The following is a 21,724-nucleotide window of genomic DNA, read 5'->3' on the forward strand; positions in this document are numbered from 1 at the left end:
AGTATGCTACGTTTGTTCACAATTTAGCCTAATAGAAAATTTATTTATTAAGCAACTTCCACTTACAAAATACATTTAATATTCTATTACACTTAAATTCCATTTGGAGTATGCTACTTTCAGTCTTGCAAAGACCTTAAAAGCCTAAAAAGGAAATTAAAACAAACTAATATGACCCGTGGTTTCAGTATATAAAGCACATATCATAAAAGAGAAGTATAGATATTACTCAGAACTGCTTACTTGCAACCATGTCGAGTGCACTGTCCTCTGCCAGAACAGAATTTGAGACACGATGGACCAACATAAACTGCAGGGCAAAAGAGAGCATGTGAAAGATGGCAAAATCACTGGAAAGATGACCAAGAACACCATCAGCATGTGAAACAATTTTGTGAAGCAATACCCATGAAACCTCGTTCCTTGTATGTATGTTGTGCACAGGAATCCAGATGACATATAGAGTGCTGCGTGACAAGGTAAGTGCTTAGTTACAAATCTGCCAGAACTCTTTTAACCTAAATAATCCTTTCAAGATTTTAATCTTTCATAGCAAAGAAAGTAGGACCATATGATTTGGGTTCCTTAATGGAGTCTCTTCAGCTAACATGATTTCAGGCAGAATATTAGTGCTTCTGTTTTGAACTCTCCACGAAGTTTATATTCTTCAGGTGGAAATAAAGAATTTAGAAAGGATCAATTTGATATATCAAAAAATAAATAGATTATAATTTAATTAAAAAAACTATAATTTCATTTTCATCTGAGGAAAATCTATACCACTGCAGATGATTGTTATATGTATTTCTAAACATTAATTCATCCTTCCTGAAGTGGGGAGTTAAAATCTGTGGTTGAGCATAAAGTCTTCTCTATAACGCAGACCTTTTTTTAAATGGTGGGCTTGATTGATAATGATATTACAAACCTAAATTCTAACCTTGGGAATGCTGAGAAAAGGGCCCCTGACTGTCGAATGGTAGGTTCTGAGATACTCAGACTCAAATACATTTAAAGATATTAAACCTTTTGATAATCAGTACAATCAGTAACACACCAAATAGTGTGAAAGTGGGACAAACCAATGAGGAATTAGAGGCGCAATGGTTACTGAGATCTCACGTATTCAATTTCAGGCGTAAACAAATTTACTATTCATTATCATTTTCTTCTCTGTCTTGTAATCACATCAAAAGAGTCAAGCAATTTTATTTTTTAAAAAAACTTTCCTGTGGTCTATGCTTCTACAAGCATTTAATCCCTGGAAGTCAATTAACAGGTGCAGCTGTTAGGGAAATGAGAGCTAATGAGATGCAAAGCAGGCCAGTGGAAAAACTCTTCCTCAAGGAAACTGTTGGTTTAGGAAGAGATTAGATAGCAGGCTCAGTTGTTCAAAAGGTATTGGTTTTAGGTGTCAAAAAACCCTGGATTCGAATTCTGGCTTCACCTGGGAAACTGTGGCTAAGTGATTTATCCTGTCTAAGCCTCGGTGTCCCTATTCTTTAAAGTGGGATAATACTCCTTGAGGAAAGAATAAACTAAATGTTTCATGCCTGGAACCTGGCACCATATGTTTATGATCATCTCACACTGGAGTCAAGTATCCTTCGCCACCTTCCTGCCCCACCTGCTTTGCTGGCTCCACTGGACACCGAGTGCAGAGGATCAGAAAGGGGCTTCATCCTTCTTTAACACGGAAGAGTGTGTGGATTGTTTTCCCAGCCCTCTTGCTTTTATGGCTGCTGTAGGATTTGCTCTAAGCCCTGTAAGCGGTTCATTGCATTCTGCGGGGCTGCCCTATAGTGTACCAATGTCATACATCAAAAAGTCCCCATCGGGCTTCCCTGGTGGCGCAGTAGTTCAGAGTCTGCCTGCTAATGCGGGGGGCACGGGTTCGGGTCCTGGTCTGGGAGGATCCCACGTGCAGCGGGACGGCTGGGCCCGTGAGCCACAGCTGCTGAGCCTGCGCGTCTGGAGCCTGTGCCCCGCGGCGGGAGGGGCTGCGATGGTGAGGGGCCCGCGCAGCGCGATGAAGAGTGACCTCCCGCACCGCGATGAAGCCCCCGCTTGCCGCAACTGGAGAGGGCCCTCGCACGAAACGAAGACCCAACACAGCCAAAAATAAATAAATAAATAAATAAATAAAAAAGTAGCTATTAAAAAAAAAAAAGTCCCCATCATTAAAAAAACTCAACAGTAGAATAAGACTTTCCAAGTCAATGAAAGAACTGGAAATAATAATTTTGTTGTCATCTTTCCCTGCTAATGATGAAGTCATTAGGACTTGCAGTATGAGTAAATTTACAGGCTCTGTTTTTCTAAGAGTGTGGAAAAGATAGTTTTCTTCACTATTATCATTAATGCAATCAAGTTTAAAAAATTAAAAAGTGGTAATAAACATACTGGGCTCTAGGATCTTCCATTTTGCTAAGAATTTCAGGATAATTTCCAATATTGATCTGTTTTTTTCTGTTTGTTTTCTTTGATATAATTCTGAAATTCCATAATGAAATGGAGGAGACTTCAAGGGTTCTTTGGCAAGTTGACACACATTTCCCTTGGGAAGGAGTGACAGTGTGTCCTCCTCTTGCCTTTCGAAGAAACCAGAGAGCAGGTTCTGCTTCTGCGAAAGCCTCACGTATAGAATAATATCAGAATTTAAGAGATTCTGCCTCTAGTTCTGAATTCGACCCTCACTCCTAACCATGCCTATTCCATGTATTTTTATCTTTTCTCATTCTACTCAAAGCTTGATGTTCGGAACTCAGGATGTTATAGCAAACACTTTCTGACTTAGAATCATGTTGTATTAGCCTTCTTTAAGAAATTTAGATATTCTTTTCACAGGCTTATATGACTTCATTTGTGCTCTTAGTTTCCTTATATGCTTTATTTCATTATTGATTTTCCAATTTCTTTTATGATTTTTTAAAGTCATCTAAGTTCATTATAGGACCATTGAAAAGTATGACAGCAGGAAAATGTCATCCATATCCCATAATCCAGAGGCACATACTCATTCCCCAGAGCTAATTAACAGGTGTAGTAATTCAAATACTATGCAAAATAGTCTACCAATGGAGAAATTCCATTTTAACAAATTCATCCTTAGACATTTTTGCAAATACACTATGTTTGTGTCCATATGTTTATATCCATACAGCTCATATGGTCTTTGAATTCTGGGTCTTTTATTGGTCTTCTTTGAATACAGATTGTTTAAAAAATTTACATTGGCTCATCAGCAAATTATCTTGCCTGAAGTTACTCCTGAGTTTCAAGAATGTAAAACTTCTTGAATTATGTATCAATTTTTAAATTTTCAAAAATAACAAAAATATTATTAAGAGATGGAAAATCAGCATGAAACAACGGCGTAGGCTTTTCCTACTTTATAAAATGGACACAAGTCAGTGGCTATACTACTAAATTTGCCTAAGTATTGATATTTTGTCCTTCCTTCCTTCCCTCTACTTCATTGTAATATAACTCTTCAGTCAGATTTATATACTCTCTGAAAATAGGGAATCTATGAATCTGCCTGTAATGAGAATTACTAAAAGAGTTGGCTATTAATAAAAAATATATGAAATTTATGGCCATGCACTCCAATAGATTAAATATTATCTTTTCTCATGTGCACTTGTCATAAGTGATATTGGCTTTAATGTAATGCAACATTATTTATCAACAATTCACTTAAAAATTAAAGATAACATAGGATATTTTATGCATTTCTGAATTTTCCTTTTATACTGTTTTCTGAAAAAGAGGTAAAAGTTTCACTTCAGAAGTTTCGTTTTAGAGATGATGTTTCCTGATGTGTGGTGTCTGCATCTACAGGAGAAGCATTCCAGATGTTGTGGTAGTTACTAAGAGAAGAATGGGTCTTATTTTAATACATGCAGGATGGTATGTATGTTAATTTTGTATAAAACATTCAGGGAAAATGTTAGGATATCCCTTGTCATCAACTGCAAGTCTGAGTTTCACGACTTTATGCATTTTAAAATAATGTATGTCGAAACATTCTAGCCTCTAATATTGCTGACTCCACTGTCTTTTTTTCTGATTGTGCATCCCTGGACTTCTAACGGAATGCAAAGGAGAAAGGGAAGAAAGGGCATTTAATGAATCGCGAGACCATGACTTAGAAGGGTGATTAAGTCTGTGCAGATGAACAAAAGCACAGAAAGATGCTACATCAATGGCATGTGATTATGACAGACATAAACTAACCATTATCAATTGCCCACATGTTTCCAAGGATCGGTCCCGTTTGTCTCCAGCAAATTCTGGTATCCCGGGTTAGTGCTGCGTTAGGAAGGGGAATCGTTATTCGGTTCCAACTGCAAGAAATTTAGCACAAAAGAGCTTCTTAGCACAAAACAGCTTCACATCCATGTTCACATCTTTTGAATCTATTTTACATGCTTTTGATGTTCTAGTCTCTGTATGCTTGAGATAGCACTTAAGTTTGGTAATGAACTCTTTAAATTCACCTGTGGAGTTTGTTGATCTATTTATCTAGTACTTATCCTGTAAAGTGGCAAGTATTTTACATAGTCATCTTTAATTCTCTTAACAGTCCTTAAGGGGGGTCAATCATTGTCCTTAATTTACATGGAAAGAAGTGGAAAGTTAGAGTAAATAGCATTACACAAGTATCAATAGCCGGCAGAACCAGGATTTGAGCCCAGGTTCAATTCCAAAGCTTGACTTTCTTCCACTTGTGTACGCTGCATCTTTTCTTAAGTAAGTATTTTGGCAATAAGCCTTTTGGCAGTAACTGTAGGGTCACCGTATAGAACTTAAATTTATGTAATCCAAAATATAAAAGCCAAATACCTAAAGAATGAATGACTCTATAAATTGTGATCTTGCATCAGATTTACCAAAGTTACTGTCTTTTTAAAAAATGAGATCACTACTAAATCAGCTGAAAAAGAGAAGGCAGCTTCCTTACCTATTATGCCAAAAACACTAATCTCAGGCTTACTCATCGACTTTGAGTCTGCAACATGGATTCAGATCTCTTGCTACGTTAGAATGCACTCACCCACTGTAGTTTTCCGAGGAGTAGATCGTGCTGTGGGGAAGGTGGGGTCCGGCACAGATCTCAGGCAAACATTCAGTGTGGAGCAGGGACCAGGAACGTCCATGGTTGGTAGAAAACTCTAAGCTCACACTGATAACACCAGACCAAGCACAACAAAAAAGGGGCAAAGATAACAAATGTAATGAAATGACTCATCTCTGGCGAGGTACATTCAACATCTGTAGAACTATTGTAAAAATTTTTAAGATGCTGTTTCCAAAGTGATTGTTTTCCCCTCTACTGAAATCTGACCAGCTTTCAAAGGGCAAGCAGTTAAATTACTGCTACAGAAACAAAATATGTTTTAAAGACAGCAAATGGGAACTTGAGTTTGTGCTCCTGAATCTGATAGACGACAAGGCAATTACCATGTCTCACACTGCCGTTTCATCCTGTGAATGTCAGACTGACAAAATCCTTAGAAAGGACAAGGGCAACACTTCAGCAAGTGAAACCGAGAAGTCATAGCTCTTGAAGTGCTAATTGATTTCCGTGCCTATTATTATGGGGCCACTAACCAACTAGGGTCAAGCTTTTCTTTGGTTGTTTCTTCTGCTCCCTCAGCAATCTGTCGGAATGGATGGCTGCCACAGCTCCTCCAAACACCTCTGATACCTAAGACCAAGCTCTTAGAATAAAGCCATTTCTAATCAAAATCTATCTAATCATACTCTACATATTAACTGAAGAACTTTTTTCTTCCTTTGAGGGAAAGTGTGTATTTTGTTAATGGATATTTTATTAAAAATTCAGCTGAAAACCTACTGAGAAGTTGCTCTGATTTAATAGCCAAGTCCACGTGTTCATTGTTAATTGGTCCACAGGCGCACAGAATGCGGCTTCCTACCTGTTCCCAGGTTGCTGTGTTCCACATCCCAGATTAATGGAAAACTGTATCATGTGAGACATTGTAGAAGGGAGAACAGGTAAGACGTGGAAAAAATCTATGGCCCAGACATTCCTATTATGTCCTTGATGGTTCTTTTGTCTGAGACAAAATCTGGTAGCAGGAGTCTGAAGTTCAGGATTGATGACTACAGAAACCAAAGATGGAACCTTCAAAACAAAGGAAACCAAAATCACTCATAACCTTCCCTACGGCAGTCTGTGAATTCTCCTAAATTCAATCTTGCAATTACTATGTACATAACTGCCATTGATTAAGCACCAAGCAATATTCTGTATATTCCATTTGTTATTTCATGTAGAAGATGCTGTCCTCATGGGGCACTCATTTCAGTCACTCAGAATTCTTCCTTTGCAGAGACCTGGAACTCCCTGTGTGTGACTGATCAGGCCCTCTCTACCTGAAGATAAACTGGTTTAAGGTCTTTAAAAGTTATCAAAGCATAGGTATCCATTTTATCTACCTTAGCACAAGATAAAGGCAACTTGACATTTACATTTCATCATCAGTCTTCTTTAAAGCGTACTGTATAATATGAATTCTTTGCCAAACTAGGTATTCTGAAAATAGGACTCTAAGCAGAAACAGCCAGAGCAAAGAGTTAATCCACGATAACGGACGTATTGATTTGGTCTGAGGCATGCAGCTGACCAGGGCAGGTGTAACCCTACCTAGTCACAGCTGGAAGAGTGGTCCATTATGAAATCCCAAATGGTATAACTTGGGTGACCGTAGCGTGTGGAGTGTACTGGACACTTTCTTTGGTTGTTCCCTATTCTAGCCTTGATGTTTATCTCCTGTCTTCCTAACTGAAGCTATGAGATGCTAGAGGCTGGCTGTGTTCAAGCTTTTTAAAGTCCCGAAGGTGCCATCAACGTGGAGGGAAGGCTAACTAATAATGAATGTGTGAGTGTACTCTCAGCACAAATACATCTACTATTAGAAAAGGATAATTTTATACCTTATGATAAGCATCACATAATTTTGAAGATGTTTGCAAATAACCAGAGCCAACATCTGTCCTAAATCCAAAGGGCAAATCTCTGGATCCAAAGACTCAATCTCTGGCTCAAATTATCAAAGAAAAAAGCAAAGGTAATAACATTCTGTACTTCTACAATGTCTTCTGCCTAGGAAACCTCAAATGCTAAATTAATACTCACTATGCCTGATGCCAAGTCTGTGAAGCTGCATAGTTAGAGCCACTTTTAGGGCTTTCTTAGGGACGAGAATAATTGTCAGAGTACTGGGCTCCTCCTTATTGTCTCTAATGGGCTGTAGTTTACTCTTCCTGATAAAACCTCACTTTTTCTTTATATCAGGAAAAAAAATGAATGCTAAAATAATGTCCATGTCACTGTTTTAAAGAAATGTGGCAACTTTCTGGGCTGCCAGAAGAGAGATTTATCCTCTAGCATGGCATCTAGCATGGTCTTCATGGTTTTGACCTGTACTGGGGTGGGGCCATCTGACACACAGACTGGCATGTGTACCTTATATGAGGAATAGGAAAGGGTATCCAGTGTAATGTGCTCTTTTCTTCCTTCAGTCTTTGCATACAGGATGATATCATTTTCATGAGACTCTCCAGGGTCACAAATCCCTCCTGCACAAAACATTTTAAGTGTTAGTACCAACTTGCATCCATTAACATGTAAAACATAGTGTTAAATTTCAGGATAAAAAATAATTATGAAACCCAGCTGTCACTTAAGAATGACCCTAAACAAAGGTAACCAGACCCAAAGAAAAAATTTACGAAGATAGTTCAGATAGGCCATGCTAAAGATCAAAGACTTGACATTTGTGAAGGCCAAAGTAACTATTTACTTAATGAGATGACTCAAATAATAGTCTGCAACAAACTGTGACTACCTGTCCATATTTTAACTCTCATTAAAGAAGTGTGCTCTGCTTTTTAATAAACCATTACTTCCTTATATTTGAGGTCTTTACGGCCAAAGTTCAGAACCTATTGATTATGGTTTTTAAAAAATTGTGGTGACTCACTGAATCAAGGATTTCTGAAGCAGTGTGTTACTTAAACTGTTGTATGTAGTATCTTTAATATTTTAGCACATATTAGGTATTTGCATTTTTTTTTTTTTTAGTACTTAGGAAAATTTTTTTTTTTAACATCTTTATTGGTGTATTTGTATTTTAGATGCAGTTCATTTTACATTTTTCATTTTTACTTTTGGTACTTCATTTGATTCTTAGGAAGGTATATAGAGTAGTTTACTCTCTATCACACTACTTTATAGTCATATGAAATGATATAAAGTTAGAACTGAGAGGTAGTTAAGATCATCCTGATGATGCAACTGAATAACAGAGCAAGTACCTGAAACTGAAGATAATCTAACCAGTTGGTGGAAGAGCCAGGAGTTGATGTTATGTCTTAGCCTTTGACCCTCTATTCTACTGCATTCGGCCAATAATCCTTATTACTGCTGGCTTCTATCAATTGTCTGCTTAACCTGGATTTTAAAGGATTACATGTCTAACCAGAAACCTCTCCCCACCCACCATTATCCTTCATAACAGCACCAAACATAATAGCAGGAGTGGCGATATGTACATGGATTTCCTGGCAAATATTCTACCCCTAAGGTCCAAAATTTATAACATTAACTTTTTATTATTATCTTTCAAAAAAACCCTCTTCCAGTTCTTAAATCAACCACCATCAATGTTAATTTTTATCTACAGGCAATTTTTGTTCCTAATACTCTACGGTGTCAAAAAAGCAACCTCAAAAACTCTAGAATAAAGTTACCCTTTAAGAGTTAATCTAGTAAAATCAATAAATAATGCCTGAGACTCACCATCTGTATAAAAAAATAAAGTGTCAATTTCTGCAAGTGTCTGGCTTAAACTCGATCTGGGTAACTGGGGTCTGATCCTGGGGAGAAATTACTGAAATGTGATGTTAAGTAAGAAAGCTAGAACCTGACCAGTACAAGAAAGACCATGATAACAGAAGTAACTTGGATGGTGGTATTTGTGAAATCTGGCATGTTACATCTGTCAGACATATGTAACTTGGCATATAATAAATATTTACTGAGTTAAGTAATCTGAACTGAGAATAGAGAAGCCAGATATAGGGATAATGTAGACCTCATCCTAAAAGATGTTTATTGTTCAACGGCAGCAACCTGTCGAGAAAAATTTCATGATTTTGACAACTGATATCATATTTTTAGCATTTCATTACACACTTTAAGATTATAGTAAATATAGCAAGTAAAGCCATTCAAAATGACAGTCTGGCGGGGGGTGGGGAGAGGTGGGGGAAAGACCTCCATGAAAATTAAATTCTCTTTTTTAAAATGTAACTTTTAAGAATTGACTATTGAGCCCATATTAAAGACTTACCAAAAAAGAACAAAAAAAGGTGAAAGGTCACAGGCAGTGTGGGTTTAAAGCACCACATCCAGAGACATAGGAACTGAACCATCAATTCTCTCTAATTTCATTAAAATTTGTTCCCTGTACATCCTCTCTGCTCTCTCAAGAACAGTTCGTGAACTGCACCTGAGTTTCAGAGAGAACAGAAACCCACGTGGGAGGCTCATCCAGCCGAGAATGACAGAAGAAGAAAGTCCAAAAGGAGCCAAGACTTTAAAATGATGACAGACTTTATCTGAAAGATCCCTCTTGGGGCAATTTATCAGTTCTGTGAAGTTTCAGTGACAGCAGCTCCTACAGAAAGACACGGATTCTTCTTCAGCTTCATTCACTTTGATGTATTGTGGAAAGGTATGACTCAAAGGGCGTTTTGTACAGCAATTAAGGTACAGAAAATTTCAATAGAAACTAGATGGACAGTTAGTTTTAAAGTATTTTAAATCCTGTTTTAAGTAGATTTAAGACACTTATTTATATTAAGAAAGTGATTTTTTTTTATTGACTATGTGCGGGACATTGGGCCTCAAGGGGAGATAAGCCCTGACCTCAAAAAGTTTGTAATTTAGCAAGTAACTAATACACATGTCTAATATACATGAAACAATGATGATTAGCAGTAAACTGTGTCGTGCTGCCGTAACTGCAGTCAAAACTCAGAGAAAAGAGATACAAGTGTAGGCTAAAAGAGCTGGGTATACAGGAGATGCTAAGTAAATATCTGTTGAAGGAATAATAAAGAAAACAAACAAAAAAACCCAAATGAATGATGTATATTACGTTATTTTTGTCATGTTCACTGCATTCTGGCTCTAAGAACAGTGCTGGATACTAGTCCTCAAATAATTTGTGTTGTATAAATGAAAATGTGTGAATGAAGGAAATAGACCTTGAACCAAACTTTGAAAGTTGAGCAAATTTTCCAGAAATGGTAGTCACAGCAGACTGATATGAACCAAAGGATGAAACCAGGAAGGACACGTAGGCAGTGTCTAAGAAGAAAGGAGTGTGATCTGGTCTAGATTAACAATCAGTCACTGATTTTCCTAAGGCACCATACTTAGTGAGGGGTTACTTATAAACTGTCTATCGTATCTTAAATCTCTTCCCATATTGTTTTCTTTTCTATCAGCTACCAAAGTTTTGAAGTCTTTTCTGTAGAATCCAGTCTTATCCTACCTTATCCTACTGTCATCCTGTCCTAGCCTAGCCTAGCCTACCCTATCCTATCCTAAAAACACCTTTGCTGGATTCTGCTTTCTCCTCAAGGTCAGACCCCATTTCTTTCCTTGTGTTTACTGGTGAACTTCCTGAAAGAGCAGTTCTCAGTCAGTGCCACGTCTCCATTTCTTTTAACTCTATGCTCTTTGGCTTCCCAGGCACCACACCATGGGGAGTCACAGGTGGGTTCTCAGCCCTGTCCTGGATGACCTCTGTCTCTGTGGCCTTCCTACACTGGGGATCACCTCCCTGTCATCCCACCCATGAACCACTCTCTTCCTTTCCCTCTTTAGCATAGAACCACGCCTTCCTCCTGCATTTCCTCATGCCCTTTTCTCAGCATCCTTTGTCTACTCCTTTTCCTTCTACCTATACTTAGGTGAGCGTTCTCCTTAAGGAGTTTTCATGTCCTTTGCTTACTCTGTCTCCTGCTTGGGAGAACACAGCAACTTTAGTGGCTCCGGTTATCACCTGTATGCTGACAACTTTCAAATCCGATTCAGTCCCTGAGTAGAATTTCTGCCTTCGTATGGCCTTTCAGAACCCTCAACCTCAACAAATCTAATATCAAAATCCTCTCCTGCACACTTGCTCTTTATTGTGATCAGACTTATTTTTGACATTTCCTATTTTGGGAAATGGCACCATTCTTCCAAACACCCAGGAGAGAAATGTGCCCTCTCAAGACTGTTCTCATAGTCCCTAGTCAGTTGGGTGTGAACTTCGGTTGGTTCCTTCTCCAGTTATTCTATCTCTGTCCCCTCCTGTACATTATTGCCACCATCATTGCCGTAATTCCTTTGTTGCTTGGACCAGCGCAATAGCTTCCCTAACTTAGGGTTGCCAGCTAAAATACATTGCATGACCAATACTTATACAAAAAATTATTCGCTGTTTATCTGAAATTTAAATTTAAATAAGTCTCCCCCACCACTCACTAAATCTGGCAACCCTATCCTACCTGGTCTTCTATCCTCTAATTTCTGATTATTTCAGTCTTTCCTTCACACAATGCCAGAATTATCTTTCTAAAACAAAGATGAGAATATATTATAGAACTGACAGAAATCATCTGATGGCTCCATGTTGCCTAGAGTAAGAGAATCCAAATTCCTCAGTATGACGTTAAAGAAAGTCACTCACTACTCTGGTTTCAGTTCACTTTTCTAGTTCCAGCTTATGTCTTTCCTTTCAACTATACTGGGAAAATCACCCAGCCCCAAACATGTCATATACCTTTATACTTGTGCTTTTTCTCAAAATGCTGGCTTAGCTTGAACCTTCAAGGCCAGTTCAAATACCATCTCCTTCGCGAAACTCTACCCTAATCCCTCCACTACAATACCCAGAGCTTCCTCTGCACTTCTATAACATTTTCATTCCATTACAGCCCAACTGCAATCTCTTTTATAGTTAAGTGTTACTTGTGGGCAAGGGCTCTTAAGTAATTTTTATACATAAAAAACCAAAGATATATTGAGTCTTAAGTATTTATTACACACCATTTTGAAGGCTTTGCATGTATTAACTCATTGATCAGCAACTCTGCGATTTAGGTATCATTATTTTCCCCAGTTGTAGTCTCTATATATGCTAGCTCAGTGCTCTACATTCAACAGGAACTCATTAATTTTTTCAGTCGGATGGAGATGCTTTTATTTGGGATAAGGTACTTTGGGTCTATTCAAGTGAATGTTTTCCTCAGAGTCAATATAATTTTAAATGATTCATTAATAATCTGCTTTGTTCTAGAAAGAATTAAAGATGACTTAATCTCTTATATAAAGATGACAATCTCTTATATAAAGGCATCGAATGGTTTGATTTACCGTAATTTACTACTAAAAAATGAAGAATTCAAATATATTTTGTGAAAAATGAAAAAAAGGGAAAATACTTAAATTAGACGGGCATATTAAATGTTTATTACAATTTGCCGGGGGGTGAGGGCGGTTCTTAAAGTTTCCCAGGAATCACTCTTAATAAAATGAGAGCCAGTTTGAATTCTAATTATTTAAAGGAATTGAGGTCTGGGTCTTTAAATATACAACTCATTTCAGAGTTAAGGTGAGGATATCCTTATGGCAGGAAGATTACATTATTGTATTTTATATCCACAACTTCCCTGTTACCAAACAGATCATTATTGAAAATGAGGTAGCATCACACAGGCAACGTATTTGAGAGCATGATACAATGTGAAGTTTGCTTTGCCACTCTGAGCTGTAGGAGGTGAGGAATGTGAGAGAAATAATAGCCACTGCAGAAGCCTAGACTTGGAAGGTCTGTTTGTCCTGATGAATTGACATCTTTGCTAGTAAGGTCAAAGGTGGACAATGTTTATTTCCTGTTTCACTTCCAGGTGTTGCCTGTGCTTTTCCAGTCATTTAACAAAAAAGGCATGTGACACCTACTCACATTTCTGGAATGACATTCAGTGAAAGAGTATGTAACTGTGGCTCTTGCTGACGAAAATGATAAATTTCAGAGGACACCCATTTCAAACCCCTAATTCCTCCTTGGGTATTTTTCTAAACTCTTAACTACTTATTTGCTCTGCAGTCATCTGAAGAAAAATAACATCTTATAAGCACTTTTTTCCTTTATGTGTTTGCCAACATATTAGAAAGTATAGTATTAAAGCATTAAAAAGTATAATAAATCTGTTTCTTTCTTAGCTTCCCACAACAAAAGAGTTATGCAATGATGAGATATCCATGAAAACAAATGATTCACCTTGATGACTGTATTTTGGGGAGGCTAGAGGCTTTGGACAAAGGAGTTACTTTGTTCTTAGCTTCTCTCTCGTTGTCTTTTCAGCTATGACCATTGCAGGAAAAGTGGAAGGAAGGTCTTAAGGCATTTTGTCTTTAGGCCTAGTCATGCAAGAACAAGACTAGCTCTTGCACAGGATGGTTCCAGCAAGGCTGGTGTGAGGCAGATGTGAGCACCACAGACTTGCTCAACCAGTAGAACTCATAGTTCATGAATTTTAATTTTATATTGTAGACAACAAACAATCTTACTTCCTCAGGAATAGGTGCTCATCTAGAATTTGCCCCAGGACAATAAAATTTGTTCAAAATGTACCTACCCATAACAAAGTAAAACCTCAGGTTCCCGTAACCAGTTGTATCCAGGTAAGGAGTGCATATTTTCCTCTCTCCATCTTTGAGGAAGACCATTGATAAACCTGATTCTATTGTTCCACATTCTGTACCAATGACAGCTCCCAAGATGTCCCACCTTTAAAAAATGACAATCACTAAGAGTTAAAATAGTAAGTCAAAACTTTATAGAGTATAACATTTTATTTTTAATGAGGAACATATGCTTACTAATGAATAATTCTGAAATAAAGATGTGGTATTACAGGGACTTCCCTGGTGGTGTTGTGGTTGAGAATCCGCCTGCCAATGCAGGGGACATGGGTTCGATCCCTGGTCCAGGAAGATCCCACATGCCACGGAGCAACCAAGCCTGTGCACCGCGACTACTGAGCCTGCGCTCTAGAGACCACGAGCCACAACTACTGAGCCCGTGTGCCACAACTACTGAAGCCTGTATGCCTAGAGCCTGTGCTCTGCAACAATAGAAACCACCACAGTGAGAGGCCCACGCACTGCAACGAAGAATAGCCCCCGCTTCCCGCAACTAGAGAAAGCCTGTGCATCAGTGAAGACCCAATGCAGCAAAAAATTAAAAAATTTAAAAAAATAAGATGGGGTACTACAGATCTTGGGTAATGAACAAAGTTTAAAACACATTCCATTCACAATTACAGTTTTTCTGTAGAGGCTAAGTTTAATCAATACTATGTATAGTGTGTCTACTACATGATAGCCTTTATTCTCAAAGCACTTACAGTTGAGGTGGGGAATCAAATTTGAACTAAGGAAAAAGGAAATCATAAAAGATAGTGCCATAATATCATAAATACTTGTATGCTGTTTTGCACACTAAAAAATAGTTATAGGATGAAAAGTCATACAAGCAGGCAAGAATCTAGCAAGTTTTCAAAAAGGGGATGGGATTTAAACTGTCAAATAGGTATTTGAATATGTAGGAAAATAAAAATATCTAATATATAAAAACTCTTATATCTCCTTAGTATTTATCTCTGCTCATATCTAATTTGGCCACCGCTTTTCACACAACTAACTTGCTTACAGACAGAGGAAACTGGGACACAGAGAGGTAAGTGGCTTGCCTAAGGCCAACTGCCTGTTTGGTTTTAAATTGAGATCTTCTGTTTCTTAGTTCCCTGTTATTTTAGTAGTTAGAGTTCTAAAGAGGACACTGTGCCAGGACAATTACGTTGAACCGTTTGAGACCAAGATGTTTAGGAAATGCTTAACATTTTGTCTTTTAAAAGATTATTATCAATCATTCAAGGAGAAGCAGCTCTTTTTCTTTTTCTTCTTTTAAAACACTTTTTATTGCAGATACTCTCCTTGTGTTACAGTCTTTCAGATTTATCATTTCTTTTTTTTTTTTCTTTAACTGGAGTAAAATTGCTTTACAATGTTGTGTTAGTTTCTGCTGTACAATGAAGTGAATCAGCTATTCAAGGAGAAGCAGCTCTTAATAGTACTGGACCACTGTAAATACCAGGAACCTCTCTCGACTCATACGAGAAAATTTCACACTGGTTCACTGGTCTTTCACCTGCTCCATTTATCCCAATAAAGCCACTCAGCCTACTGCTCCATAAAGCAAGCTAAGGTTATAAATGATGCATATGATGACTCCTTTTAGGCATCCATCTGCTTTAGAGTATTTTTAAAATGAAAAATTAAATTGGAGAAGATCAGATTGTCATGGACTGAAAGAACGTTTTATTCAAGTGAGAAATGAGATTAGTAGTCTTTTTCTCTTATTAGCTGTAAATGATTAACTCTTTTAGATTAATCTAAAGGAATTATTTGCATTGACTTCTACCACAGAGAGGGCTATACGAGGTATGATCCAGGCTGTACATTTCTTTTTAATCTTTATTTTAAAGTCCAACATATTCAATTTTACTCCAGTCTTTATTTATCCCACTGTAACTGTTGGAAGATAACAAAAGTGAGGTTATTTTCTTTAGAAACCCAAATATTTAAAATCAAAGGAAATGGAAAGTTTAGTTGGCTCTGAAGAGAAAAAAGCAGGGAGAAATCTGAAAATCATTTTGTAGAAGTCTCATTGCTTTAAATAAATCATCTTGCATTTATTAAAAATTCAGTAGGAGCTTCTTGTAGCACAAGCTCATTCTTCGTGAATCTGTATAAACACTGGCTCGAGCTTAGTTGGAGGCAAAGCATCCTTGAGGGGATCCCAGAGCTGCATCAACTACTGAGGGACCTCAGAGATGCCCTTTCACCTGTCTGGACTTCAGAATCCCTCTCTGTAAGGTTGCAAAGTTGTGGTCTTTTCCAATTACAAAAATGTCATGGTCTCTGACTCTCTCTTAATATAATAATTACATGAAGTAAAATTATAGCACGACCAAATCGTTGAGGACAGCAGTGGTATTTAAAGAGCTCTATAGTTTTGGCAATATCTTGGATGGCACCACAATTTCCCTGAAAAGGAGTGTTACTTTTCTATGGTTTAAATTATGTTTTCTCCAAGGAAATGTGGTTCTTTGTGAGCTGCATTTGAAGGAATGTCTGCTAGAGGGGAGAACTCTCTACAACATAGCAATTTATATTTATCTTTGATGGCTAATTCTAAAAAAAGATCCCTTACATTATTTATTATAAATACATTGGTATCTATTATTTATAATAGAGTGGGGCGAAGTTGGAACACACACAAAAAGTTTAATAATCAATAAAATGCCTTAAGCCAACTTCGTTCCTTAGAGGTAGCAAGGTCACAATAATATTTAATTTATATTTTAAAGTATGTCCTTCTACTTTCTGTGTCAAAAAGAGAGTTCTTTTTGTAAGCAAAAATAATTTAAAGAAGTTTCTTAGCTGGAAGGCTGATGATCCTCCCTATCAGCTGCTTTGGAATGCTTTGAGAATAAAATTAATTATGTTTTAATTAGCTTATACTTTAATAGTTTTAAGAAGGATATGAGAGTATATGTATAATCGATTCACTTTGCTGTACACCTGAAACTAACACAACATTGTAAATCAACTATACTCCAATAAGAATTTTTAAAGAAGAATGATATGAGAGAGTAAAACTTAAATGCTCTCACCAAAAAAACCCCAAAACAAACAAACAAACAAAAACAGAAAAATATGTGAGTTGATGGATATGTTAGTTAACTAGATGAAGGGACTCCTTTTACAATGTGTATGTATATCAAATCACCACAATGTACACTTTCAATATCTTACAACTTTATATGTCAACTGTATCTCAATAAAGCTGAAATTAAGAATATTTTCTTCACAAGCTTAAAAAGAGAATGATACATATTCTTTGATGGGCAATCTGGCAGTAACTATCAAAATGAAATTACATACATACATATATATGTGTATGTACACGTACATGTCTGATTCTCTAATTTTCTTTTAGGAATTTCTCTTTCAGAAATACTTTAACAAGTATACAAAAATTTTATTACAGTATTCTTTGTCTATCAATAGAGGTTTAGTTAGATAAACTGGTATAGTGCCTTTCTGAAATAATGATATATATTTACTGACTAGAATAGACATTCATAATATATTGTTAAGTTTTAAAAAAAACAAGTTGTGGGACTTCCCTCGTGGCACAGTGGTTAAGAATCCGCCTGCCAATGCAGGGGACACAGGTTCGAGCCCTGGTCCGCGAAGATCCCACGTGCCGCAGAGCAACTAAGCCCATGCGCCACAACTACTGAGCCTGCGCTCTACAGAGCCCGCAAACCACAACTACTGAAGCCCGCGCACCTAGAGCCCGTGATCCACAACAAGAGAAGCCACCACAATGAGAAGCCCATGCACTGCAACGAAGAGTAGCCCCCGCTCGCCACAACTAGAGAAAGCCCGCGTGCAGCAATGAAGATACAATGCAGTCAAAAATAAATAAATTTATAAAAAAATAAAATAAAATAAAAAATCAAGTTGAGTATAGTAAGGAAAATGTGACTCTAGTGGTTTTTTTTGTATAGTCAGCAAAATTTCTGAATGATATATGCCAGAATATATGCCTACATTTCAACAGTGTGGAGTGGGATTAGCACTGGAGGACTTTTAATTTTTACTTTGCACATTTTTTTTTTTTTTTGCAAAAGGAAAATCATTTTCAGAAAAAAGAAAGGTATTCAATTTATAATTCAGAATGAAAACTTAAATTATCTCATCATAGGTTGATGAAACTACTAAGAATATGAACATAGGCAATAGAGGTCTTATATTTTAATCACTTTGTTTCCTACAAATATTGGCATAAAAGGCTCTAAAGGGTAGTGGAACATTTCACATTATCTATGAAAATTTTTTTGATTATATTTCCCAGAATATATTAAACCACCTAAAGTTGGTGACTTTAGGTTTGAACTAAGATATAGAATAGAGCCTGGCTATAAGCTCCTACATTTACCAAATTCATAAGGTTTTTTATCTACTAGATATTCTCTGAGGTTGAATAAGTTCATTACATCCATAAGGTCTCTATTTGGGATGAATTCTTTGATATTTAATATGGGATGTGCCATAGGAAAAGACCCTCCACATTCATTTATATTCATGAGGTTTATTTCTAGCATGAGTCCTGTGAGGTCTAGCAATGTGTATATTTTGACTAAAGGCTTCTCCACCTTCATTGCATTTATAGGTTTTTCCTCCAGCATGACAGCTTAGGTGAAGGTAAAGGATAAGCTCTATTTGAAGGCTTTCCTGCATGCACTGCATTTCAAAAATTCTTTTCTTCAATCAGTTCCCCTATATTTCACTCAAATGCAATTTTGTTTTAGGTTTTTATTACATGCATTGTATTTATTTACACTCTTGTTGGAATAACATTAATAAAGAATATTGGCTTCAGAATGGTAGAAAGCACTCAGCTTTCTCACCAATAAGAGAGAAATATGACCTAGACTGAGGAAGTTTAGAGAAAATGATGTATTGCCTGGCATATTACAGTTTCAATAAATGTTAGTTTCCTTTTCTCCCCCTGTAAAATGTAGTACTATTTTTGTTTTAAAATAAGTGAAAGTGGCAATTCAAATGAACTTCTAAATTATAATGAGTATTTTTATTTTTTTCACACTAGAATTAGCAGAGCAGCAATCTTAGACAAAGTTGTAGTACAATATGCAAAGGGTAACTGCTTAAACAATTTAAGCAAGGGGATACTTAGCTGAAAGAAAAACTGTACTTTCTATCCATGGGTTTTTTGTACAGTTTAAGATTTTGGCTACAAATCTATCGGGGTGCTTAAATTTATTACTTATGTGATCTAAATGGCCAAGTGGGTTTTACTTTAATAATAATGAACATGCCTATAAAAAAAAAGAAGACCCACTTAATACAGTGTTAACTCAGTCTGTCCGTCTATCTTAAATTCACTTACCCTGAATTATAAGCTTAAATAAAATGCCAGAGGTAACATAATTCTTCTGGGTAGGATAGAGGGAAGAATCTGTAGAAAATAGCAAGAAGATGCTCAAACTGTTCTGAAGAGTTCTATGTAATTTTAAAGCCAATTTTTAATAAAAGCATCAACTGACATTGAAGGGGCTATAATGGAGATTGTTCTTTTTGGTCTATATGCAGTTTTGGTTTTCAAGGTATATGTAACATTCTTTGGAACTATCTCCCCAGAACAAGGAAGCCAATATAAATTTGTTTTATTGAGTTTATATTGCTTTTTTCTTGGTTTTATTCCAGCGGATAGCATTGAAATTTAAGAAAGACATTTTGAGTCAGTTTCAGGACTCACCCTCTTTTCTAAGCAATGCCATTAAAAAACAGAACTAATACTTGTATTTTGGTCTCTTTATAGTAAATCACCTATCAGAGATTAAGTCATGGCTGACCTGAGGAAAACGTTATCTGTGCTCAAATTTTTTTCTATAATCTTAGATGAGCTGTTTTAAAAAATATTTCTTGAAAGAGCTTCTTCAGAACAAATTTATAAAGCAGTTATCTTAACAGGGTGTGATGGTAGCAGAGCAGGATTGTTAGGGCTGGAGGTTGGAGAGAACTGGAAATTGTCAGGTCAGCAGTCCAGAGACTAATCTCTCTGACCATTTGATAAGTCCCGTTTGCCCTCTGGCATCTTTTCTATGTCTTGCTGGTATGTGGGAGAATTCTGGGTATTCCATCTATTTGTTTTGTAGTATGATAGCAATATTCTCATTATTGGAAAATTGGAAAATAGAAAGAGTAGAAGAAAAAAATCACCCATAACCATACTACCCCAGAGACAAGAACAATTTATATTTTACTATATTTATTTCTAATATTTTATATGTATATTTCCAAGCGGTCATGATAATATTAACACAGATGGTTTTGTATTTTGCCCTTTTTCATTTACATTAGTAATATACACATTTTCCAGGTTACTATTAACTCTTTATATATGGGTCACATAATATTTTACTACATATATGCCAAACTAATCATTATTTCATTGTCATGTTTCAAAATACAAAGCTAAATAATTATACTACTTAGCATACTTTATGGGGCTGAGGAATTAAATTCTCAATTTCCTAATGCTCCTGAATATGTTCTAGATAACCCTGAGCTATGTTTCGTGAGGTGTCAGAGTTCTGCTTTTCCTTCGTATAAACTCCTACATATTCAGGACTGCCTCGTGGTCAGTGTGGAGCAGGTGAACTACTGAGGAAAGACTATAGAAAATGAAACATCCTGAAGAAGTGGGCATCTGAACATTTCAGTGCCAGCAGCCTCCTCTAAAGCCTTCTACAGAAAAACCCTATCACGGGCTAGTGTTATGCCAAGCTGTGAGGAATTAAATCACTTTGGGAGGATTCAGATTCCATTCTCTTCTTTCTGTGACTTCAGTAAAGAGCGTCCTCTCTTGAAGAGGGAGTGAGCTGCTGTATTCTGGATGCTCACATGGACAGCTGGTTTGGAGAGGGGAAGGGGTTATTAACCAACTGAAGAATGACAGTGCCAAAAGCAAAGATGTACACGTGCTGCAAATTAAAGAAGGGTTTCAAATTTCTATGAAGGAATTCCAGAACAATTTTAGCATACCTAATCATATGAACTTACTTTTTTATTATTTGAAAATTTACTGTCTATGTTTCAAAACAGAAAAACAATCTGTGTAAATAGAAAGCAATTTTAGAACCCACATCAAAAGCAAACCAGAACAAGTAAGAAGTCTTTTAACAGCTTGCAACAAGTTTACTCTGATCCACTTTAGTACTTCCATGGTTTTAAAATATATCCAATTATCATTTTAACTAATACTGTCTTTTTTAAAATGACATTTCATTGGTTTATTTAGAGAATCTAATGTAGGTTTCCTTGGACTATTCAACTTTGTGTTTCTTTCATATCTTATTAGTTACTATGAATATAATTTTTCTTTGAGTACCACTTTGGTCATATCCCATTACCGATAGTAAGCATAGTTGGAATAACAACCAATTTTTATGTCTTTTGATTGCTTATTGTATGTCATGCATTGTGCAAAGTGCTCTTCATATACTGTTGCATAGGAAATTGAGTCATTTGTGGTGATGTGGATGGATCTAGAGTCTGCCATACAGAGTGAAGTAAGTCAGAAAGAAAAAAACAAACACCATATATTAATGCATGTATATGGAATCTAGAAAAAATGGTACTGATGAACCTAGTGGCAGGGCAGGAATAGTGACACAGATTTAGAGAACAGACTTGTGGACACAGTGGGGTAAGGGGAGGGTGGGACGAATTGAGAGAGTAGCACTGACATATATACACTACTATGTGTAAAATAGATAGCTAGTGGGAAGTTGCTGTATAGCACAGCGAGATCAGCTCGGTGCTTTGTGACGACCTAGAGGGGTGAGATGGGGAGGGTGGAAGGGAGGCCCAGGAGGGAGGGGATATAGGTATACATATAGCTGATTCACTGTGTTGTACAGCAGAAACTAACACAACATTGTAAAGCAATTATAATCTAATAAAGATGTA

General features: G+C 36.7%; 1 protein-coding gene across 3 annotated transcripts in view; it reads right to left on the reverse strand.

Annotated features, from left to right (window-relative positions):
* The window catches only part of RELN (reelin), a 531,612-nt gene that overhangs the window by 169,938 nt on the left and 339,950 nt on the right, over positions 1 to 21,724 (reverse strand). For all 3 annotated transcript variants that reach the window (XM_036863169.1, XM_036863168.1, XM_036863166.1), the window contains exons 12-17: positions 13,732 to 13,883; positions 7,499 to 7,611; positions 5,946 to 6,154; positions 5,060 to 5,188; positions 4,240 to 4,349; positions 244 to 310 (exon numbers count right to left, since the gene is read on the reverse strand). In XM_036863169.1, the coding sequence (XP_036719064.1) occupies positions 244 to 310; positions 4,240 to 4,349; positions 5,060 to 5,188; positions 5,946 to 6,154; positions 7,499 to 7,611; positions 13,732 to 13,883 (780 nt within the window). The remainder of the gene's footprint in view (positions 1 to 243; positions 311 to 4,239; positions 4,350 to 5,059; positions 5,189 to 5,945; positions 6,155 to 7,498; positions 7,612 to 13,731; positions 13,884 to 21,724) is intronic.

Source organism: Balaenoptera musculus, chromosome 9 (genome assembly GCF_009873245.2).
Source record: "Balaenoptera musculus isolate JJ_BM4_2016_0621 chromosome 9, mBalMus1.pri.v3, whole genome shotgun sequence".
Taxonomy (NCBI): Eukaryota; Metazoa; Chordata; class Mammalia; order Artiodactyla; family Balaenopteridae; genus Balaenoptera; species Balaenoptera musculus.